Consider the following 22,926-nt stretch of genomic DNA (forward strand, 5'->3'; position numbering starts at 1 on the left):
CAAATGCAGAAAAATACGTTGGTGTTAGTCCCTGGTTCTTTAAACTGACATCTAAACACTTGCATTTTCCTGAATGATAAAGGTGTCTTTCATCAATTATTTTTTAAGTTTCCTACATGCTTATGTTAATTTTGTTTATTTATTTTTGTTAATCCTCACCTGAGTGATTTTAAGAGAGTGGAAGGGACAGAAAAAGAGAGACAGTGAGAGAGAGAGAGAGAGAGAGAGAGAGAGAGAGAGAGAGAGAGAGAGAGAGAGAGAGACTTTGATTGAAACCAGGACCAAGGTTTCCACTCAAACCAGGGCCAAGGATAGAGCCTGCCACTGAGGTACAGGTCCTTGGCCAAAATGGAACCCTGGACCTTTTAGTCCGAGGCCAATGCTCCATCAATTGAGCCAACCCATCTAAGGCTAGAACTGTCTTTTTATCATGAGGAGTCCCTTAGAATCACAACAGAATTTGTGCTAATAAGGTATGTTCACATTTTATGGCTTGCTTCCAATTCCTCTCACAACAGCAATTATTTCTTTCATTTCCCTGAATCTCTGAGAGAGAAAGGGCCCAGAAACAAAACATCCTTGGCCCTTGATATTTAAACCACTGAAGTCCTATTTTCCATAACAGGTAGGAGGTGAGGAGAATATTCAGACACTAAGGTTCTAAAACGAGTATCCTGCCCTAGTTGGTTTGGCTCAGTGGATAGAGCATCAGCCTACAGATTGAAGGGTCCCCGGTTCAATTCCGGGCAAGGGCATATGCCTGGGTTGCGGGCTCGATCCCCAGGAAGAGGCATGCAAGAGGCAGCTGTTCATGAATCACATCATTGATGCTTTTATCTCTCTCTCCATCTCCCTTCCTCTCTGAAATTAATAAATATGTATTTTAAATAAATAAAATACCCTGACAACATACCCAGAGTGTTTTATGGAAAATGCAAGGAGATGGGCATCTGTCACCTCACTGGTTGAGCCCCATTGTCCCTCCCCCTTGTTCTTCCATAAAGCATCTGCTGAAGCCCTCCTGCCACAGCACGCCAAGAACTGGACACAGGAACAGACAGCAGCTGGTGGTAAGTTCCAAGCCTGAGAATTTAAACATTGTTATGAGAGCATCTATTTTGTGGCACATACCTCCTGAGCTCTAGAGCTGGACTGTCCAATAAGAATCCACTTGCCACATATGACTATTGAGTTTTGCTAATCTGACCTGCATTGAGCTGCAGTCAAAAATGAATTCTGATATTCAAAGACTTGGCATGAAAACGGAAGAGAAAATGCCTCTTTGAAAATTCTCAGATTGGCTATGCTCAAATGATAGAATCTGTGTGTTGAGTTAAATAAGATAAATTATTGAAATTCATTTCTTTTGCTTTTAAAATATCGTGTTACATATGAGACTCACAGCGTGGCTCTAGAGATATAGCATTGGATGAATTCCGTAGTCTTCTGTTGCAGGTGTATGAATGTAGAGAGTACTTAGAAAAAAAGAAAAGAAATGAATGGACAAATAAAGAAGGACAGTCCCTGGTGATACAGTCTGTTCTTGGAGAAGCTGCTTTTCACTGTTAGTCAGAAAAGACACATCTGCGGAGACCAGTTTGGCTCAGTGGATAGAGGGTCGGCCTGCGGACTGAAAGGTCCCAGATTCGATTCAGGTCAAGGGTATGTACCTTGGTTGTGGGCTCTTATCCAGTGGGGTTGTGCAAGAGGCAGCTGATCAATGTTTCTCTTTCATCGATGTTTCTAACTCTGTTCCTCTCTGTGAAAAATCAAGAATATATATATATATTTTTAAAAGAAAAGACACATCTGAGAATATAACATCTAAGCTGAGATAGCAATATTCAGATGGTGCCAGAGGTAGGAAGCTTAAAGGGAGGGGCATAGTAGGCAAAAGGAACAGAGGCTGAAAAAGCCCTGAGATGGCAATGAGCTTGACACATTCAAGAAATCAAAGGGATTCCGTGTGGATTCCTCACAGGGTGTGAGACAGCAGTGGCTATAAGAATTCTGAAGGGTGCACGGTGCAGACACACGAGAGCTTGGGGAACTTGAACTAGGAGTTTGGAAGCCATTTGGAGCTGAGCAGAATAATGTCATGGTATGATTTGTGTTTCTAAGAGATCATCCGGCTGATGTGTAGAGAATGGATTTGAGTATGGACAGCATCAGAAGCGAGAACAAGCAATTGGGAAGGTTAGTGCAGATCTGCAGCCAGAGAAGGGATATAGACAAGGGTTATGGTGAGAGAAAACTTTCCACATGTGGACTCACTGATTTTTGTAGAGAGGCTTGAATGACTTGGTTGGGATGGTCATGGAAAGGGGGTATAAAGATGTGTTAGCTTTGGAGATTTAACAATTGAGCAGGTAAGTTACAAAATGGCACGAACACTGAGAGAGTAGATTTGGGGGGGAGTCAAGAGTTTGGTTTATCTGAGGTAACCTTCGGATTGGGAGGAGAAAAGGCTGGTAAATAAGACTGAAGTGAAGTGGCCTGATAGCTATAAGCACAACCAAGACTGTGTTGCCTGCACATTTTATCATCAACTGGCATGAGAAGGAGGAAGTGGTTTATGGGTCCCCCGGAACTGAGATGTCAGGATAGGAACTGAGAAGGCACTCCTGGAGGAGTCACATGGATGCCATGGGCCCCCTTAAGGGGAGCACAGTCCTTGGAGGGCTCAGGACCAAGTCAATCCACAGTGAATTTAGGAGTCAAGCTGAGGTGACAAGTGGAGACACTCTGCCTTCTAGTGTTTGTCCATAAATACACCTCACCAAGAGAATTCCCTTGAGAGCACACAGGGCTGAAGCTGAAAACGAGGATGGGCCAAGGGCGGTTGCTTTGTGAAGGGGGGGGCATATGATCCAGTTTGTATGCTAGAATGATACAGGAGAAAGAAAAATTTTTAAATATTTTATTGATTTTTTTACAGAGAGGAAGGGAGAGATATAGAGAGCTAGAAACATTAATCAGCTACATCCTGCACACCAGGGATGTGCCCGCAACCAGGGTACATGCTCTTGACCGGAACTGAACCTGGGACCCTTCAGTCCACAGGCCAATGCTCTATCCACTGAACCAAACCGGTTTTGCCAGAAAGAAAATCTTGAGGATGTTTTGGCTGAAAAGAAAAGTGACACTGCAGGAGGGGCATTGTTGGGAAGGTGAGAGGGGGGTGGGAAATGCAGAGCAAACATGAAAGGGGAAGATCAAGATCTCTGTTCACTCTACAGGTGCTGCTATATAGGAGGTTTGCTTGAGAGAAGGCTAAAAGGTTCACAAACAATTACTACCATTTACTCATTAAAGTATGAGTCAAGGGCATCTGCTTAGAGCAGGAATGGGGAGAACTTTAAGAAGTTTATTTTTTTTTAAATATATTTTATTGATTTTGTACAGAGAGGAAGGGAGAGAGATAGTTAGAAACGTTGACGAGAGAGAGTCATCCATTGGCTGCCTCTTGCACACCCCCTACTGGGGATATGCCTGCAACCAAGGTACATGACTTTGACCAGAATCGAACCCGGGTCCCTTCAATCCCCAAGCCGATGCTCTATCCATTACGCCAAACCGGTTTCGGCAATTTTAAGAAGTTTAAAGAAAGCCAGGCAGAATGGTTCAAGAGTTGAGCATTGATCCATGAACCAAGAGTCACCAGTTTGATTACCCATCAGGGACATGCCTGGGCTAGATCCCCAGTTGGGGGCTTACAGGAAGGAGTTGATTGATGTTTGTCTCTCATCCATGTTTTCCTCTATTCCTCTTCCTATTACTCTCTCCGTAAAATCAATAAAAACATATTTTAAAAATAAGTTTGAGCCGAAACCGGTTTGGCTCAGTGGTAGAGCGTCGGTCTGCGGACTGAAAGGTCCCAGGTTCGATTCCGGTCAAGGGCATGTACATGGGTTGCGGGCACATCCCCGGTAGGGGGTGTGCAAGAGGCAGCTGGTTGATGTTTCTCTCTCATCGACGTTTCTAGCTCTCTATCCCTCTTTCCTCCTCTCTGTAAAAAATCAATAAAATATATTAAAAAAATAATAATAATAAGTTTGAGAAAAAAGAAGTTCTGAAATTCTTTCCAAACCATGGAAATGCAAACATGATGATAGAGCAATGGTCAACAAACTACTTAGTCAACAGAGCCAAATGTCAACAGTTCAACGATTGAAATTTCTTTTGAGAGCCAATTTTTTTTAACCTTAAACTTCTAACACCATTTCTTCAAAATAGACCTGCTCGGTTTGTAGTATTTTGTGGAAGAGCCACACTCCAAGGGCCAAAGAGCTGCATATGGCTCATGAGCCATGGTTTGCAGAACACTGTAGAGAGTAAGGGAATGCTGAGTTTCCATGTAAAATCTGTGTTCATCAATTCAGTGGAGCCCCTTAACAACTGTAACATTGGGAGGTCACTTCCTCCCATCATCCCAGGGATGATGGTACCAACCCAAAAGCAAAGGTGTTGTCATTGGAGTTGATACACTGTAGTATGAAAGACACCTTTTATGAGATACCAAATAGATATCATCATAATCCATCTGAGCACCATCTGGAACACAGATTCACCCACGCCCTGCACTGAGAGAGTGGGCCCATAATTTCACAACTTTCCCTCATGGGCTTTTCCCCACCTGTCATTGCACCATCATCCTTCCTTGTTGTATCAACATTTATATATGATCCCCACTTAATATAATTCATGGTTTCTAGTAAGAGCCCACAATATGAACTGAAGCCATCAGTCTCAGATTCCCTATGCCAAAGATATCCCATGAGTGAAAAGTCCTTGTATCTCAAACAGAGAGGAGCTCCCTATCAAACACACAATGGAAAACAGAGGGTTTAATGCGAAGAAGGGCCCCTTCCCTGACCTCCACCACCACAGACTCGACAGGATGTAGCATGTGACAATATATTACCAGTAATTGTTCAAGCGATCAACTCAAACCACGTCCTAAAACTTTGAAGACTAATCCATCAATAGGTCAAGGATTCTCACAGGAAAGGAATGGGAGCTGGGAGTCTGTGAGTAACGGGGGCTGGCAGAGGTGGCAGAGCCTGCCAGCATCTATGCATTGAGTCATGGGTGGAAGGGTGGTGACCATACTAGTGCTCCCTCACTGTGCCCACAATGCCTCCCATCGATTTTCTATTGTTTATACACCCTCAGCTCAGGATTCCGCTGATAGACAAGAGCCTTGTAATACACTTGGTTGAGGAATCAATCTAATTGGTAAAATGCCTAGTAGTAAGTTTGGGAACATGGAGAAGTGACCTTTCCCAAAGGAACAGCCAAGAGTCTGTTCAATTTGAGTGATGAGCCACAAGGCTCAGGAGAGTGGGTTTGGAGAGGAAGCTCCAGTGGAAGTTGTTGGCCTGAACAGAAGTGCTATAGTAGGGTGCACCACTGACACACTCTCAATGTTGACATGTTTCAGGTGCGGTCAGGATGGAAACTTGCTACAATGCTCTGCAGATCTTCTTCTTTGTGGCACGTGGGATCACCTGTGTCCTCGGCACCGTGGGAAACGGGCTTGTGATCTGGGTGGCTGGGTTCCGCATGGCATGCACAGTCACCACCTTGTGTTACCTGAACCTGGCCATCGCCGACTTCCTCTTCTGCGCCACTCTACCGTTCTTCATGGCTTTAGATTATACGCAGGGACGATGGCCTTATGGCTGGTTCCTATGCAAGTTATTGAACATTGTGATAGACACAAACCTGTTTGCCAGTGTCTTCCTCATTGCTTTCATTGCTCTGGACCGCTGTATTTGTGTCTTGCATCCGGTCTGGGCCCAGAACCACCGCACTCTACATCTGGCTAAGAAAGTGATCATTGTACCCTGGATTCTTGCTCTACTCCTCAACTTGCCACTTCTCCTCTTCGTTACTACAGTCAAGGATGATAACGGGGATATATACTGTGATTTCATCATGGAATTCTGGGGTGACATCAGTGAAGAAGAGATGTTGCAGAGGTTTTTTACTTCAACAGCAATCATAGGGATCAACCGGTTTGTCATTGGCTTCACTCTACCGATGTCCATCATCGCCATCTGCTATGGGCTCATTGCAGCCAAAATGCGAAACAAGGGCATGATAAAGTCCCATCGTCCTTTTCGGGTCCTCACAGTTGTCGGAACCTCCTTTTTCATTTGCTGGTTCCCCTTGCAACTGTGTCTTCTTCTGAAAGCACTCTATGTCAGAGCAGTATTTGAAGGAAATTACAACATCATTCATTACCTGGTACCTATAACAAGCTCCCTGGCCTTTTTCAACAGCTGCCTCAACCCAATCCTCTACGTCTTCCTGGGGAGAGACTTCCGAAAGAGAATGATCCACTCCCTTCCCGCCAGTCTGCAGAGGGCCCTGACTGAGGACACAGACCCAACCAGTCACACAACAAACAAATCTGCTTCGTCTCCTACTGAGGCCAAATTACAGGAGATGTGATGTGACTGGGATCATTGATGAGCTCTGCCTGCTCCTGTCCTGCTCCTTCTTCTAGCTTCATCTTACCTGAAGTCATACTGAGTGTTAGGTAAAATTTCGCTGCCCAAGAGACTGTAGAAAGGGACTGAGAGCCCCATTATTACACTCAGAGTTTACTAAGGGAACATACCCACAAGGCTCAGCTTGGGAGGCAGCACTATGACAGGGATGTCCTCCCTGCCACATGGCAGGTGATAAGGAGTTTATAAGACAATACAGATGAATTTTGAGTTCACCTTTGCCAATGCATAATATGAATAACCCACCTCACATACAGAGAAAATGCCTTATATACTTGCTCAAAACACAGTGAGGTGCCTACCAAAAAACCAGCATGCCAGGGGCTTTGGGAGGGATTGGGCTGTCTTTGAGGGAATTTCTGGAAAGCGATCTCTGCTCTGGCCTGAATCTGGCCGGATCTGGCTAGACAGTCTGGCAGCGATCACATCAGTGAACAGCCTCTTCTACTCGATGAACCACTCACCAGGAAAAATACTTTGGTGACCCCTGACCTGGGGAAAACAAATGGGCATCAGAATATTTTGCTTTTATTTTTGGTTCTATCCCGGGGGTAGGTGGTCATGGGAAAGAATACAGGGATAGGAAGAGGAGGATGGGTGGGGAATCTGTAAAGCTTAGAGGAGAGTATATTAAGGCAAAAACTTTAGTATTTCATCATGAAGTACGATGTTTCCATCTATTTTTTAAATCTGAACACAAGTTTCTTATTCCTACTTCACTAATATTTTGCTTCTTTTTAAAACCATGATTAAGTGCTAGGCTGTGTCAAATGCATATTCAGCTATTAAATCGATCATATGATTTTTACCATTTTACTTACACCATCATAAACTATAGTTATGTTTGATTGTCAAATTACCTTTGTATTCATAGAATAACCACAGTTGGTCATGATATATTTTGTATGTTTCTTATTAATCTCACTAGATGGGTTTGGAATTTCTGCATTTATGATTCTGTAAAGATGGGTTTTAGTCTTTTACTTTCCTCATATGTCTCTGTCAGGTTTTACATCAAAAGAAAAAGAGCTGGGAAGTGATTCCTCCAATACTATTCTCTGATGTTATATATTTTTTCTCACCGTTTAGAGAAATTCACCAGTGAAGCAAGTTGAGTCTTGGGCTTTCTTTTTGAGAAGACTTCTTAACAGACTCTGTTCCTTTAATAACTTCAGACTATTCAGACCTTCTTTCACCTCTACTGTCTGTTTTGGTAATCTGTGATGTTCAAGGAATTTAGCCATATTTTCCAAATGGTCAAATTTATTGGTATGAAAGAGTATGACAACTGTTTTACAGTACTTGGTAGGAGTATCTTTAAATGATAAGAATGTAATCTATCTGAGGACAGGGTTTGGCATTTATTGTTAGTGAATGTATCCTAAAACCATATGCTTAAAATAGTGCCTGACATGTGATAGACACCCAAGAAGGAGTTATATAAGTAATCACTCAATAAATAATAGCATCATCCTTGTATCAACTGAAAACCTTTTTTAAAAAATATATATTTTATTGATTTTTTACAGAGAGGAAGGGAGAGAGATAGAGAGCCAGAAACATCGATGAGAGAGAAGCATCGACCAGCCGCCTCCTGCACATCCCCCACTGGGAATGTGCCCTTAGCCAACGTACATGCCCTTGACGGGAATCAAACCCGAGACCTTTCAGTCCGCAGACCAACGCTCTACCACTGAGCCAAACCGGTTTAGGCTCAATGAAAACCTTTAATGTCTATTAAATGAACTCTGAATTCATCCTGAATGGGGGGTCTGTTTACTGAACTCTCGCTGCCATTCCCAAAATTTTTACAAATCCTCAAGTGGCTTATCTCTTTATGAACACCTCACTTTTTGACTTTCTGTTTCCAATAAAGTACTCTGGCTAACTGGTGACCGGTGTCTCTGCTTTGAAATGAATCAATCTACAGTCGTTGTCAGCTTTTTCCTTGGTTTCCACAAATAATCACTCACATATTCTCATCTATTGTGTAACAGAACATGCTGATACATTAGCAAAAGGTGAACTCAAAATAAATATTCAAATGCAAAAAAATATGTTGGTGTTAGTCCCTGGTTATTACAACTGGCATCTAACACTTGCAATTTCCTAAATGACACAGGTGTCTTTTATCAATTTTTTAAAAAGTTTCCTGCATGCTTATGTTAATTTTATTTATTTATTTTGTTAATCCTCACCTGAGTGATTTTAAGAGAGTGGAAGGGAGAGAAAGAGAGAGAGAGAGAGCTGGATTGGTTGCCTCCCACATCCACTCCAACCAGGGCCAAAAATAGAGCCTGCAACTGAGGTACAGACCTTTGGCCAAAATGGAACCCTGGACCTTTTAGTCCGAGGGCCAATGCGCTATCCATTGAGCAAACCGATCTAGGGCTAGAACTGTCTTTTTATCATGAGGAGTCCCTTTGGTTCACACCAGATTTTGTGCTAATGAGGTATGTGCACATTTTATTGCTTGCCTCCAATTCCTCTCACATCAGCAATTATTTCTTTCATTTCCATGAATCTCTGAAAGAGAAAGGGACCCGACACAAAACATCCTTGGCCCTTCATATTTAGAGCACTGAAATCCTGTTTCCCATAACAGGTAGGAGGTGAGGAGAATATTCAGACACTAAGGTTCTAAAACGAGTATCCTGCCCTAGTTGGTTTGGCTCAGAGGATAGATCATCAGCCTACAGACTAAAGGGTCCCCGGTTCAATTCCAATCAAGGGCACATGCCTGGGTTGTGGGCTCGATCCCCAGGAAGAGGCATGCAAGAGGCAGCTGATCATGAATCACATCATTGATGCTTTTATCTCTCTCTCCATCTCCCTTCCTCTCTGAAATTAATAAATATGTATTTTAAATAAATAAAATACCCTGACAACATACCCAGAGTGTTTTATGGAAAATGCAAGGAGATGGGCATCTGTCACCTGACTGGTTGAGCCCCATTGTCCCTCCCCCTTGTTCTTCCATAAAGCATCTGCTGAAGCCCTCCTGCCACAGCACGCCAGGAACTGGACACAGGAACAGACAGCAGCTGGTGGTAAGTTCCAAGCCTGAGAATTTAAAAATTGTTATGAGAGCATCTATTTTGTGGCAGATACCTCCTGAGCTCTAGAGCTGGACTGTCCAAATAGGAATCCACTTGCCACATATGACTATTGAGTTTTTGCTAATCTGACCTGCATTGAGCTGCAGTCAGAAATGAATTCTGATATTCAAACACTTGGCATGAAAACGGAAGAGAAAATGCCTCTTTGAAAACTATCAGATTGGGTATGCTCAAATGATAGAATCTGTGTGTTGAGTTAAATAAGATAAATTATTGAAATTCATTTCTTTTTTTTTTTTGCTTTTAAAATATCATATGATATATGACAGCGTTTTTCAACCACTGTTCCGCGGCACACTAGTGTGCCGCGAGATGTTGCCTGGTGTGCCGTAGGTGCAGACAAGACAAGAATTTTATAATTTTTCACTATTTTGTTTACTTAATATTTCATAATAAAGTAATTATAAAATACTTTCTTTGTGTTTATTTGATTCCTATTCAAGAGAATTACTTTATATATAGTCAATATAGGCACAGAGTTAAATTTTTTAACATTTTCTAATGGTGGTGTGCCTCGTGATTTTTTTCATGAAACAGTGTGCCTTTGCCCAAAAAAGGTTGAAAAACACTGATATATGAGACTCACAGCATGACTCTAGAGATATAGCATTGGATGAATTCCGTAGTCTTCTGTTGCAGGTGTATGAATGTAGAGAGTACTTAGAAAAAAAGAAAAGAAATGAATGGACAAATAAAGAAGGACAGTCCCTGGTGATACAGTCTGTTCTTGGGGAAGCTGCTTTACACTGTTAGTCAGAAAAGACACATCTGCGGAGACCAGTTTGGCTCAGTGGATAGAGGGTCGGCCTGCGGACTGAAAGGTCCCAGATTCGATTCTGGTCAAGGGTATGTACCTTGGTTGTGGGCTCTTATCCAGTGGGGTTGTGCAAGAGGCAGCTGATCAATGTTTCTCTTTCATCGATGTTTCTAACTCTATTCCTCTCTGTGAAAAATCAAGAAAATATATATATTTTTAAAAGAAAAGACACATCTGAGAATATAACATCTAAGCTGAGATAGCAATATTCAGATGGTGCCAGAGGTAGGAAGCTTAAAAGGAGGGGCATAGTAGGCAAAAGGAACAGAGGCTGAAAAAGCCCTGAGATGGCAATGAGCTTGACACATTCAAGAAATCAAAGGGATTCCGTGTGGATTCCTCACAGGGTGTGAGACAGCAGTGGCTATAAGAGTTCTGAAGGGTGCACGGTGCAGACACACGAGAACTTGGGGAACTTGAACTAGGAGTTTGGAAGCCATTTGGAGCTGAGCAGAATAATGTCCTGGTATGATTTGTGTTTCTAAGAGATCATCTGGCTGATGTGTAGAAAATGAATTTGAGTATAGACAGCATCAGAAGCGAGAACAAGCAATTGGGAAGGTTAGAGCAGATCTGCAGCCAGAGAAGGGATACAGACAAGGGTTAGGGTGAAAAAAACCATTCCACATGTGGACTCACTGATTTTGTAGAGAGGCTTGATTGCCTTGGATGGGATGGTCACGGAAAGGAAGTGCAAGGATATGTTAGCTTTGGAGATTTAACAATTGAGCACGTAAGTTACAAACAGGCATGGATTACGGAGAGAGGTAGATTTGGGGGGGAGTCAAGAGTTTGGTTTATCCGAGGCAACCTTCGGATTGGGAGGAGAAAAGGCTGGTAAATAAGACTGAGGTGAAGTGGCCTATTTAGCTATAAGCACAACCAAGATTGTGTTGCGTGCACATTTTATCATCAACTGGCATGAGAAGGAGGAAGTGGTTTATAGGTCCCCCTGAACTGAGATATCAGGATAGGAACCCAGAAGGCACTACTGGGAGAGTGACATGGAGACCATGGGCCCCCTTAAGGGGAGCACAGTCCTTGGGTGCTCAGGACCAAGTCAATTCACAGTGAATTTAGGAGTCAAGCTGAGGTGAGAAGTGGAGACACTGCCTTGTAGTGTTTGGCCATGAATATGCTTCACCAAGAGAATTCTCTTTGAGGGAATACAGTGCTGAAGCTGAAAAAGAGCATGGGCCAAGGGCGGTTGCTTTGTGAAGAGAGCGCATATGATCCTGTTTGTGTGATAGAATGATACAGCAGAAAGAAATTTTTAAAATATTTTACATAGAGGAAGGGAGAGATATAGAGAGCTAGAATCATTGATCAGCTACATCCTGCACACCAGGGATGTGCCTGCAACCAAGGTACATGCCCTTGACCGGAATTGAACCTGGGATCCTTCAGTCTGCAGGCCAGTGCTCTATCCACTGTGCCCACAATGCCTTCCATCAATTTTCTGTTGTTTATACACCTCGGCTCAGGATTCTGGTGATGGACAGGAGCCTTGGAACACTCTTCGTTGAGGAATCAGCCCAATAGGTAGAATGTCTTCTAGTAATTATGGGAACATGGAGAGGTGTCCTTTTCCAAAGGAACAGCCAAGAGTCTGTCCAATCCTAGTCAATAGCCACAAGGTTCAGGAGAGTTTGTCTGGAGAGGAAGCTCCAGTGGAAGTTGTTGGCCTGAACAGAAGTGCTATAGTAGGGTGCACCACTGACACACTCTCAATGTTGACATGTTTCAGGTGCGGTCAGGATGGAAACTTGCTACAATGCTCTGCAGATCTTCTTCTTTGTGGCACGTGGGATCACCTGTGTCCTCGGCACCGTGGGAAACGGGCTTGTGATCTGGGTGGCTGGGTTCCGCATGGCATGCACAGTCACCACCTTGTGTTACCTGAACCTGGCCATCGCCGACTTCCTCTTCTGCGCCACTCTGCCGTTCTTCATGGCTTTAGATTATACGCAGGGACGATGGCCTTATGGCTGGTTCCTATGCAAGTTATTGAACATTGTGATGGACACAAACCTGTTTGCCAGTGTCTTCCTCATTGCTTTCATTGCTCTGGACCGCTGTATTTGTGTCTTGCATCCGGTCTGGGCCCAGAACCACCGCACTCTAAGTCTGGCTAAAAAAGTGATCATTGTACCCTGGATTCTTGCTCTACTCCTCAACTTGCCAGTTCTCATCTTCTTTACTACAGTCAAGGATGATAACGGGGATATAATCTGTGAATTCAACATGGACTTCTGGGGTGATATTGGTCAAGAAGAGAAGTTGCAGAGGAGCTTTACTTCAATAGCAATCATAGGGATCAACCGGTTTGTCCTTGGCTTCACTCTACCGATGTCCATCATCGCCATCTGCTATGGGCTCATTGCAGCCAAAATGCGAAACAAGGGCATGATAAAGTCCCATCGTCCCTTACAAGTCCTCACAGTTGTTGCAGCCTCCTTTTTCATTTGCTGGTTTCCCTTCCAACTGTGTCTTCTTCTGAATACACTCTATGTCAGAGCAGTATTTGAAGAAAAGTTCAACATCATTGTTCTCCTGGTTTCTCTAACAGGCACCCTGGCCTTCTTCAACAGCTGCCTCAACCCAATGCTCTACGTCTTCCTGGGGAGAGACTTTCGAAAGAGACTGATCCACTCCCTTCCCGCCAGTCTGCAGAGGGCCCTGACTGAGGACTCAGACCCAACCAGTCACACAACAAACAAATCTGCTTCTTCTCCTACTGAGGCCGAATTACAGGAGATGTGAGGTGACTGGGATCATTGATGAGCTCTGCCTGCTCCTGTCCTGCTCTCTCTTCCAGCTTCATCTTACTTGAGGTCACACTGAGTGTTAGGTAAAATTTCCCTGCCCAAGAGACTGTAGAAATGGACTGAGGGTCCCATTATTACACTCAGAGTTTATTAAGAAAACAAGGCTCAACTTCAGAGGCAGTGTGATGACACAGATGTCCTGCCTGCCACATGGCAGGTGATAAGGAGTTTATAAGAGAATATAGATGAATGGAGGTACTGGAGAATAACCCACCTCACATACAGAGAAAATGCCTTATATACTTGCCCAAAACACAGTGAGGTGCCGACCAAGGAACCAGCATGCCAGGGGCTTTGGGAGGGATTGGGCTGTCTTTGAGGAAATTTCTGGAAAGCGATCTCTGCTCTGGCCTGAATCTGGCCGGATCTGGCTAGACAGTCTGGCAGCAATCACATCAGTGAACAGCCTCTTCTCCACACTGAATCACTCACCAGGAAAAATACTTTGGTGACCCCTGATCTGGGGAAAACAAATGGGCATCAGGGTATATTGCTTTTATTTTTGGTTCTACCCCGGAGGTAGGTGGTCATGGGAAAGAATACAGGGATAGGAAGAGGAGGATGGGTGGGGAATCTGTATAGCTTAGAGGAGAGAGTAATTAAGGCAAAAACTTTAGTATTTCATCATGAAGTAAGATGTTTCCATCTATTTTTTAAATCTGAACACAAGTTTCTTATTCCTACTTCACTAATGGTTTGCTTCTTTTTAAAACCATGATTAAGTGCTAGGCTGTATCAAATGCATATTCAGCTATTAAGTCGATCATATTATTTTTACCATTTTACTTACACCATCATAAACTGTAGTTATGTTTGATTGTCAAATTACCTTTGTATTCATAGAATAACCACAGTTGGTCATGATATATTTTGTATATTTCTAATTAATGTCACTAGAAGGGCTTGGAATTTCTGCATTTACGATTCTGTAAAGATGGGTTTAGTCTTTTACATTCCTCTTATGTCTATGTCAGGTTTTACATCAAAAGAAAAAGAGCTGGGAAGTGATTCCTCCAATACTATTCTCTGATGTTATATTTTTTTTTTATCAACGTTTAGAGAAATTCACCAGTGAAGCAAGTTGAGTCTTGGGCTTTCTTTTTGAGAAGACTTCTTAACAGACTCTGTTCCTTTAATAACTTCAGACTATTCAGACCTTCTTTCACCTCTACTGTCTGTTTTGGTAATCTGTGATGTTCAAGGAATTTAGCCATATTTTCTAAATGGTCAAATTTATTGGTATGAAAGAGTATGACAACTGTGTTACAATACTTGGTAGGAGTATCTTTAAATGATAAGAATGTAATCTATCTGAGGACAGGGTTTGGCATTTATTATTCGGGAATGAATCTCAAAACCATATGTGTAAAATTGTGCCTGACATGTGATAAACACCCAAGAAGGAGTTATATAAGTAATCACTCAATAAATAATAGCAACATTCTAAAATCTACTGAAAACCTTTAATGTCTAATTAAATGAACTGTGAATTCATCCTGAATGGGGGTCTGTTTACTAAACTCTCGCTGCCATTCCCAAAATTTTTACAAATCCACAAGTGGCTTATCTTTGTATGAACACCTCACATTTTGACTTTCTGTTTCCAATAAAGTACTCTGGCTAACTGGTGACTGGTGTCTTTGCTTTGAAATGAATCAAGCTATAGTCATTGCAGCCTTTTTCCTTGGTTTCCATAAATAATCACTCACACATTGGCATCTAATGTGTAACAGTAAATGCTGATGCATTGGCAAAGGTGAACTCAAAATAAATATTCAAATGCAAAAAAATGTGTTGGTGTTAGTCCCTGGTTCTTACAACTGGCATCTAAACACTTGCAATTTTCTAAATGATAAAGGTGTCTTTTATCAATTTTTATAAAGGTTTCCTGCATGCTTATGTTAATTTTGTTTACTTATTTTTGTTAATCCTCACCTGAGTGATTTTAAGAGAGTGGAAGGGAGAGAAAGACAAAGAGAAAAAGAAAGAGATAGAGAAAGAGAAACAGAGACCTTGATTGGTTGCCTCCCACATCCACTTCAACCAGGGCCAGGGATAGAGCCTGCCACTGAGGTACAGGTCCTTGGCCAAAATGGAACCCTGGACCTTTTAGTCCGAGGGCAATGCTCCATTCATTGAGACAACCCATCTAAGGCTAGAACTGTCTTTTTATCATGAGGAGTCCCTTTGGATCACACCAGATTTTGTGCTAATGAGGTATGTCCACATTTTATTGCTTGCCTCCAATTCCTCTCACATCAGCAATTGTTTCTTTCATTTCCCTGAATCTCTGAGAGAGAAAGGGCCCAGAAACAAAACATCCTTGACCCTTGATATTTAAACCACTGAAATCCTGTTTCCCATAGCAGATAGGAGGTGAGGGGAATATTCAGACACTAAGGTTCTAAAATGAGTACCCTGCCCTAGTTGGTTTGGCTCAGTGGATAGAGCATCAGCCTACAGACTGAAGGGTCCCAGGTTCAATTCCAGTCAAGGGCACATGCCTGGGTTGTGGGCTCGATCCCCAGTAAGAGGCATGCAAGAGGCAGCTTATCATGAATCACATCATTGATGTTTTTATCTTTCTCTCTCCATCTCCCTTCCTCTCTGAAATTAATAAATACATATTTTAAATAAATGAAGTACCCTGACAACATACCCAGAGTGTTTTATGGAAATTGCAAGAAGATCTGGGCCTCTGTCACCTCACTGGTTGAGCCCCATTGTCCCGCCCCCGTGTTCTTCAATAAAGCATCTGCTGAAGCCCTCCTGCCACAGCAAGCCAGGAACTGGACACAGGAACAGACAGCAGCTGGTGGTAAGTTCCAAGCCTGAGAATTTAAACATTGTTATGAGAGCATCTATTTTGTGGCACATACCTCCTGAGCTCTAGAGCTGGACTGTCCAATAGGAATCCACTTGCCACATATGACTATTGAGTTTTTGCTAATCTGACCTGCATTGAGAGTCAAAAATGTACTCTGATATTCAAAGACTTGGCATGAAAAGGGAAGAAAAAAATGCCCCATTGAAAATTCTCAGATTGGTTATGCTCAAATGGTAGTCTCTATGTGTTCAGTTAAATAAATTATTGAAATTCATTTCTTTTGCTTTTAAAATATCGTATTACATATGAGACTCACAGCGTGGCTCTAGAGATACAGCATTGGATGAATTACATAGTCTTCTGTTGCAGGTGTATGAATGTAGAGAGTACTTAGAAAAAAAGAAAATATATGAATGGACAAATGAACAAGGACAGTCCCTGGTGATACAGGCTGTTCTTGGGGAATCTGCTTTACACTGTTAGTCAGAAAACACACATCTGCCGAGACTGGTTTGGCTCAGTGGATAGAGCGTCGGCCTGTGGACAGAAAGGTCCCAGGTTTGATTCCAGTCAAGGGCATGTACCTTGGTTGCGGGCTCTTTCCCAGTGGGGCGTGTGCAAGAGCAGCTGATCGATGTTTTTCTCTCATCGACGTTTCTAACTCTATCCCTCTCTCTTTCTCTCTGTGATAAGTCAATAAAATATATTTTTTAAAAAGAAAAAAAACACATCTAAGAATATAATATCTAAGCTGAGATAGCAATATTCAGAGGTGTGAAGCTTAAAAGGAGGGGCATAGTAGGCAAAAGGAACAAGCCTGAAAAAGCCTGAAATGGCAATGAGCTTGGCACATTTAAGAAATGAAAGGGATTCTGTATGAATTCATCACAGGGTGTAAGATGAGTTCTGAAGGGTGCACGGTGCAGACCCACGAGTGCTTGGGGAACTTGAACTAGGAGTTTGGAAGCCATTGGAGGCTGTTGAGCAGAAGAATGTCATGGTATGATTTGTCCTTCTAAGAGATCATCTGGCTTTTGTCTAGAGAACAGATTTGGGTAGGGACAGCATCAGAAGAACAAGCTATTTGGAAGGTTAGTGCAGATCTACAGCCAGATAAGGGATACAGACCAGGGTTGTGGTGAGAGAAACCAATCCACATGTGGACTCACTGATTTTGTAAAGAGGCTTGGTTGACTTGGATGGGATGGTCATAGAAAGGAGGTGCAAGGATGTGTTAGCTTTGGAGATTTAACAATTGAGCACTTAAATTACAAACAGGCACGGGATACCCAAAGAGGTACATTTGGGGGGGAGTCAAGAGTTTGGTTTATTCGAGGCAACCTTCGGATTGGGAGGAGAAAAGGCTGGTAAATAAGACTGAGGTGAAGTGGCCTGTTGAGCTATAAGCACAACCAAGACTATGTTGCGTGCACATTTTATCATCAACTGGCATGAGAAGGAGGAAGTGGTTTATGGGTCCCCCCGAACTGAGATATCAGGATAAGAACCCAGAAGACACTACTGGGAGAGTGACATGGAGGCCATGGGCCCCCTTAAGGGGAGCACAGTCCTTGGAGTGCTCAGGACCAAGTCAATTCACAGTGAATTTAGGAGTCAAGCTGAGGTGACAAGTGGAGACACTCTGACTTCTAGTGTTTGTCCATGGATACACCTCACCAAGAGAATTCTTTTGAGAGCACATAGGGCTGAAGCTGAAAAGGAGCATGGGCCAAGGGCGGTTGCTTTGTAAAGGGAGGGCGTAGGATCCTGTTTGTGTGATAGAATGATACAACAGAAAGAAAAATTTTAAAAAAATATTTTATTGATTTTTTTTACAGAGAGGTAGGGAGAGAGATAGAGAGATAGAAACTGCATCCTACACACCAGGGATGTGCCCGCAACTAAGGTACATGCCCTTGACCGGAATTGAACCTGGGACCCTTCAGTCTGCAGGCCGATGCTCTATCCACTGAACCAAACCGGTTTGGGCCAGGAAGAAAATCTTGAGGATGTTTTGGCTGAAAAGAAAAGTGACACTGCAGGAGGGGCATTGTTGGGAAGGTGAGAGAGGGGGAAATGCAGAGCAAACGTGAAAGGGGAAGAACAAGAACTCTATTTGAGACACAGGCGCAGCTACATAGGGGGGTTTGCTTGAGAGAAGGCTAAAAGGTTCACAATTACTACCACTTACTCATTAAAATATGAGGCAAGGGCATCTGCTTAGAGCAGGAATGGGGAGAAGTTTAAGAAGTTTAAAGAGAGCCAGGCCAAGGTGGTTGAGCGTTGACCCATGAACCAAGAGGTCACCAGTTCAGCTTAACAATAACCCACAACCTTCGGACCAACTAGAGGTCACCAGTTCAATTCCCCATCAGGGACATGCCCGGTTTCAAGCTAGATCCCCAGTTCTGGACATGCAGGAGGCAGCTGATTGATGTTCGTCTGTCATCCATGTTTCTCTCTATCCCTCTTCCTTACCTTCCCTCTAAAATCAATAACACTCTTGGTAGAGTAATTGGCCTAATCGGTAGAATGCATACTATAGTAATTATGGGAACATGGAGAAGTGTCCTTTCCCAAAGAAACAGCCAAGAGTCTGTTCAATTTGAGTGATGAGCCACAAGGCTCAGGAGAGTGGGTCTGGAGAGGAAGCTCCAGTGGAAGTTGTTGGCCTGAACAGAAGTGCTGTGGTAGGGTGCACCGCTGACACATTCTCATTGTTGACATGTTTCAGGTGTGGGCAGGATGGAAACTGGCTACACTGCTCTGCAGATCTTCTTCTTTGTGGCCTGTGGGATCACCTGTGTCCTCGGCACCGTGGGAAACGGGCTTGTGATCTGGGTGGCTGGGTTCCGCATGGCATGCACAGTCACCACCTTGTGTTACCTGAACCTGGCCATCGCCGACTTCCTCTTCAGCGCCACTCTGCCATTCTTCATGGTTGTGAATTCTATGGAGGGACGATGGCCTTATGGCTTGTTCCTATGCAAGTTATTGAACATTGTGATAGACACAAACCTGTTTGCCAGTGTCTTCCTCATTGCTTTCATTGCTCTGGACCGCTGTATTTGTGTCTTGCATCCGGTCTGGGCCCAGAACAACCGCACTCTACGTCTGGCTAAGAAAGTGATCATTGTACCCTGGATTCTTGCTCTACTCCTTAACTTGCCAGTTCTCATCTTCTTTACTACAGTCCAGGATGATAACGGAGATATATTCTGTGAATTCAACATGGACTTCTGTGGTGACATCAGTGAAGAAGAGAAGTTGCAGAGGTTGTCTACCCCAGCAACAATCATAGGGATCAACCGGTTTGTCATTGGCTTCACTCTACCGATGTCCATCGTCGCCATCTGCTATGGGCTCATTGCAGCCAAAATTCGAAACAAGGGCATGATAAAGTCCCGACATCCCTTACGGGTTCTCACAGTTGTTGGGGCTTCCTTTTTCATTTGCTGCTTTCCCTTTCAACTGTGTCTTCTTCTGCATACACTCTATGCCAGAGCAGTAGTTGAAGGTAGTTTTGACATTATTCTTCTCCTGGAATCTCTAACAAGCACCTTGGCCTTTTTCAACAGCTGCCTCAACCCAGTGCTCTACGTCTTCCTGGGGAGAGACTTCCGAAAGAGACTGATCCACTCCCTGCCTGCCAATCTGCAGAGGGCCCTGACTGAGGACACAGACCCAATGAGTCACACAACAAACAAATCTGCTTCTTCTCCTACTGAGGCCGAATTACAGGAGATGTGAGGTGACTGGGATCATTTTTGAGTTCTGCCTCCTCCTGTCCTGCTCCTTCTTCCAGCTTCATCTTACCTGAGGTCATACTGAGTGTTAGGTAAAATTTCCCTGCCCAAGAGACTGTACGAATGTAATGAGGGTCCCGTTATTACTCTCAGAGTTTACTAAGGGAGCATACATACAAGGCTCAGCTTGGGAGGCAGCAAGATGACACGGATGCCCTCCCTGCCACATGGCAGGTGGACAGTACAGATGGATGGAGGTACTGGAGAATAACCCACCTCAGATAAAAAGAAAATGCCTTATATACTTGCCCAAAACACAGTGAGGGGCCAACCAAGGAACCAGCATACCAGGGGCTTTGGGAGGGATTGGGCTGTCTTTGAGGGAATTTCTGGAAAGCGATCTCTGCTCTGGCCTGAATCTGGCCGGATCTGGCTAGACAGTCTGGCAGCAATCACATCAGTGAACAGCCTCTTCTCCACACTGAATCACTCACCAGATAAATTACTTTGGTGACCCCTGACCTGGGGGGGAAAAATGGGTATCAGGGTATATTGCTTTTATTTTTGGTTCTATCCCGGGGGTAGGTGGTCATGGGAAAGAATACAGGGATAGGAAGAGGAGGATGGGTGGGGAATCTGTAAAGCTTAGAGGAGAGTATATTAAGGCAAAAACTTTACTATTTCATCATGAAGTAAGATGTTTCCATCTATTTTTTAAATCTGAACACAAGTTTCTTATTCCTACTTCACTAATGGTTTGCTTCTTTTTAAAACCATGATTAAGTGCTAGGCTGTATCAAATGCATATTCAGCTATTAAATCGATCATATTATTTTTACCATTTTACTTACACCATCATAAACTGTAGTTATGTTTGATTGTCAAATTACCTTTGTATTCATAGAATAACTACAGTTGGTCATGATATATTTTGTATATTTCTAATTAATGTCACTAGAAGGGTTTGGAATTTCTGCATTTATGATTCTGTAAAGATGGGTTTAGTCTTTTACTTTCCTCTTATGTCTATGTCAGGTTTTACATCAAAAGAAAAAGAGCTGGGAAGTGATTCCTCCAATACTGTTCTCTGATGTTATATTGAGTCTTGGGCTTTCTTTTTGAGAAGACTTCTTAACAGACTCTGTTCCTTTAATAACTTCAGACTATTCAGACCTTCTATCACCTCTACTGTCTGTTTTGGTAATCTGTGATGTTCAAGGAATTTGGCCATATTTTCCAAATGGTCAAATTTATTCGTATGAAAGAGTCTGACAACTGTGTTATAGTACTTGGTAGGGGTATCTTTACATGATAAGAATGTAATCTATCTGAGGGCAGAGTTTGGCCTTTATTGTTCATGAATGAATCCCAAAACCATATGTGTAAAGAAGTTATATAATTAATGACTCAAAAAATATTAGCATCATCTTGGTATCAACTATGATCTTTAATGTCTAATTAACTGAACTGTGAATTCATCCTGAATGGGGGCCTGTTAACTCTTGCTGCCATTCCCAAAATTTTTACAAGGCCTCAAGTGCCTTATCTTTTTATGAATACCTCAGATTCTGACTTTCTGTTTCCAATAAAATACTCTGGCTAACTGGTGACTGGTGTCTTTGCTTTGAAATGAATCAATCTACAGTAGTTGTCAGCCTTTTTCTTTGGTTTCCACAAATAATCACTCACACATTGTCATCTAATGTGTAACAGAACACGCTGATGCATTGGCAAAGGTGAACTCAAAATAAATATTCAAATGTAAAAAAAAATATGTTAGTGTTAGTCCCTGGTTCTTACAACTGGCATCTAAACACTTGTAATTTCCTAAATGATAAAGGAGTCTTTTATCAATTTTTTTTTAAAGTTTCCTGCATGCTTATGTTAATTTTGTTTATTTATTTTGTTAATCCTCACCTGAGGGTTTTTAGAGAGTGGTAGGGAGAGAGAGAGAGAGAGAGAGAGAGAGAGAGAGAGAGAGAGAGAGAGAGAGAAGGAGAGAGAGAGATTGAATGGTTGTCTCCCACATCCACTCCAACCAGGGCCAGGGATAGAGCCTGCCACTGAGGTACAGGCCCCTGGCCAAAATGGAACCCGGGACCTTTTAGTCTAAGGGCCAATGCTCTATCCATGAGCCAACCTATCTAGGGCTAGAACTGTCTCTTTATCATGAGGAGTCCCTTTGGGTTACACCAGAATTTGTGCTAATGAGGTATGTTAGGGTGGACTGTCCAGTAAGAGGTAGCCTCAGTAGGACCAAGTGATTAAATTTCAGCTCAACACACTGACTTCTGGAATCAATAGCTGGGAAGGTGCAGGATATTGAGCTCCATAAAAACTCTTGAACCATAGGACTTGATGAGCTTCTAGGTAGTTGAACACACCAAGGCATTGGGAGGATAATGTCCCAGAGAGAACTTGGAAACTATGTGCACACATATCCCCCATACCTTGCCCAATGCATCTCTTCGATTTGGCGGTTCTGAGTTGTGTTTTTAATACTGAATTGCTAAACAAGTACTAGTAAATTCCTTCCTGAGTTCTGTGAGTCATCCTAGCAAACTATCGTACCTAAAGAGGGGGCTATGGGGACCCCTGATTTACAGCTGGTCCATCTAAAGTACAGTTGGCAACCTGGGACTCCCAAGTGGCACCTGAAGTGGGGTAGCCTTGTAGCACTGAGCCCTGTACTTTGTAGGATCTGGCCCTAATTCCAGACAGTGTCAGACTGAGTTAGACTGTAGAACACCCAGGTCAGGTCCACAGAGAACTGGAGAACGTTTCAGTACAGAACTAACCCACACCTCTGATGTCTGAAGTGTTGTTTGAGTGAAGCAACAAGATTTTTTTTTTAAGCCAATGACTGTGTTTTATTGCTTGCCTCCAATTCCTCTCACATCAGCAATTATTTCTTTCATTTCCCTGAATCTCTGAAAGAGAAAGGGCCCGGATACAAAACATTCTTAACTTGCCTGTTCTCATCTTCTTTACTACAAGATACTTATAGTAAATATAAGTTTACTATACATTTGGTCCTTGATATTTAGAGCACTGAACTCCTGTCTCCCACG

General features: G+C 42.9%; 3 protein-coding genes across 3 annotated transcripts; all 3 read left to right on the forward strand.

The window, feature by feature from the left end:
- The first annotated feature begins 1,044 nt into the window (after nucleotides 1-1,044).
- LOC311633461 (N-formyl peptide receptor 2-like) lies at nucleotides 1,045-8,473 on the forward strand. Its single transcript, XM_084906187.1, has 2 exons — nucleotides 1,045-1,070; nucleotides 5,444-8,473. Exon 2 carries the CDS (start codon nucleotides 5,455-5,457, stop codon nucleotides 6,457-6,459), a length of 1,005 nt encoding a protein of 334 aa, XP_084762313.1. The 5' UTR covers nucleotides 1,045-1,070; nucleotides 5,444-5,454; the 3' UTR covers nucleotides 6,460-8,473.
- A 1,058-nt stretch (nucleotides 8,474-9,531) lies between these two features.
- LOC311633460 (N-formyl peptide receptor 2-like) lies at nucleotides 9,532-13,611 on the forward strand. Its single transcript, XM_084906186.1, has 2 exons — nucleotides 9,532-9,568; nucleotides 12,202-13,611. Exon 2 carries the CDS (start codon nucleotides 12,213-12,215, stop codon nucleotides 13,215-13,217), a length of 1,005 nt encoding a protein of 334 aa, XP_084762312.1. The 5' UTR covers nucleotides 9,532-9,568; nucleotides 12,202-12,212; the 3' UTR covers nucleotides 13,218-13,611.
- Nucleotides 13,612-18,854: 5,243 nt separating this feature from the next.
- LOC311633462 (N-formyl peptide receptor 2-like) lies at nucleotides 18,855-19,859 on the forward strand (the record flags this gene model as incomplete). Its single annotated transcript, XM_084906188.1, has 1 exon — nucleotides 18,855-19,859. One exon carries the CDS (start codon nucleotides 18,855-18,857, stop codon nucleotides 19,857-19,859), a length of 1,005 nt encoding a protein of 334 aa, XP_084762314.1.
- Nucleotides 19,860-22,926: the final 3,067 nt, after the last annotated feature.

Source organism: Pipistrellus hanaki (assembly GCF_964339955.1).
Source record: "Pipistrellus hanaki genome assembly, chromosome: 15".
NCBI lineage: Eukaryota > Metazoa > Chordata > Mammalia > Chiroptera > Vespertilionidae > Pipistrellus > Pipistrellus hanaki.

Excerpts from the sequence above, each read along its gene's own strand:
- LOC311633461 (XM_084906187.1), top strand. The coding sequence starts at position 5,455 with ATGGAAACTTGCTACAATGCTCTGCAGATCTTCTTCTTTGTGGCACGT.
- LOC311633460 (XM_084906186.1), top strand. The coding sequence starts at position 12,213 with ATGGAAACTTGCTACAATGCTCTGCAGATCTTCTTCTTTGTGGCACGT.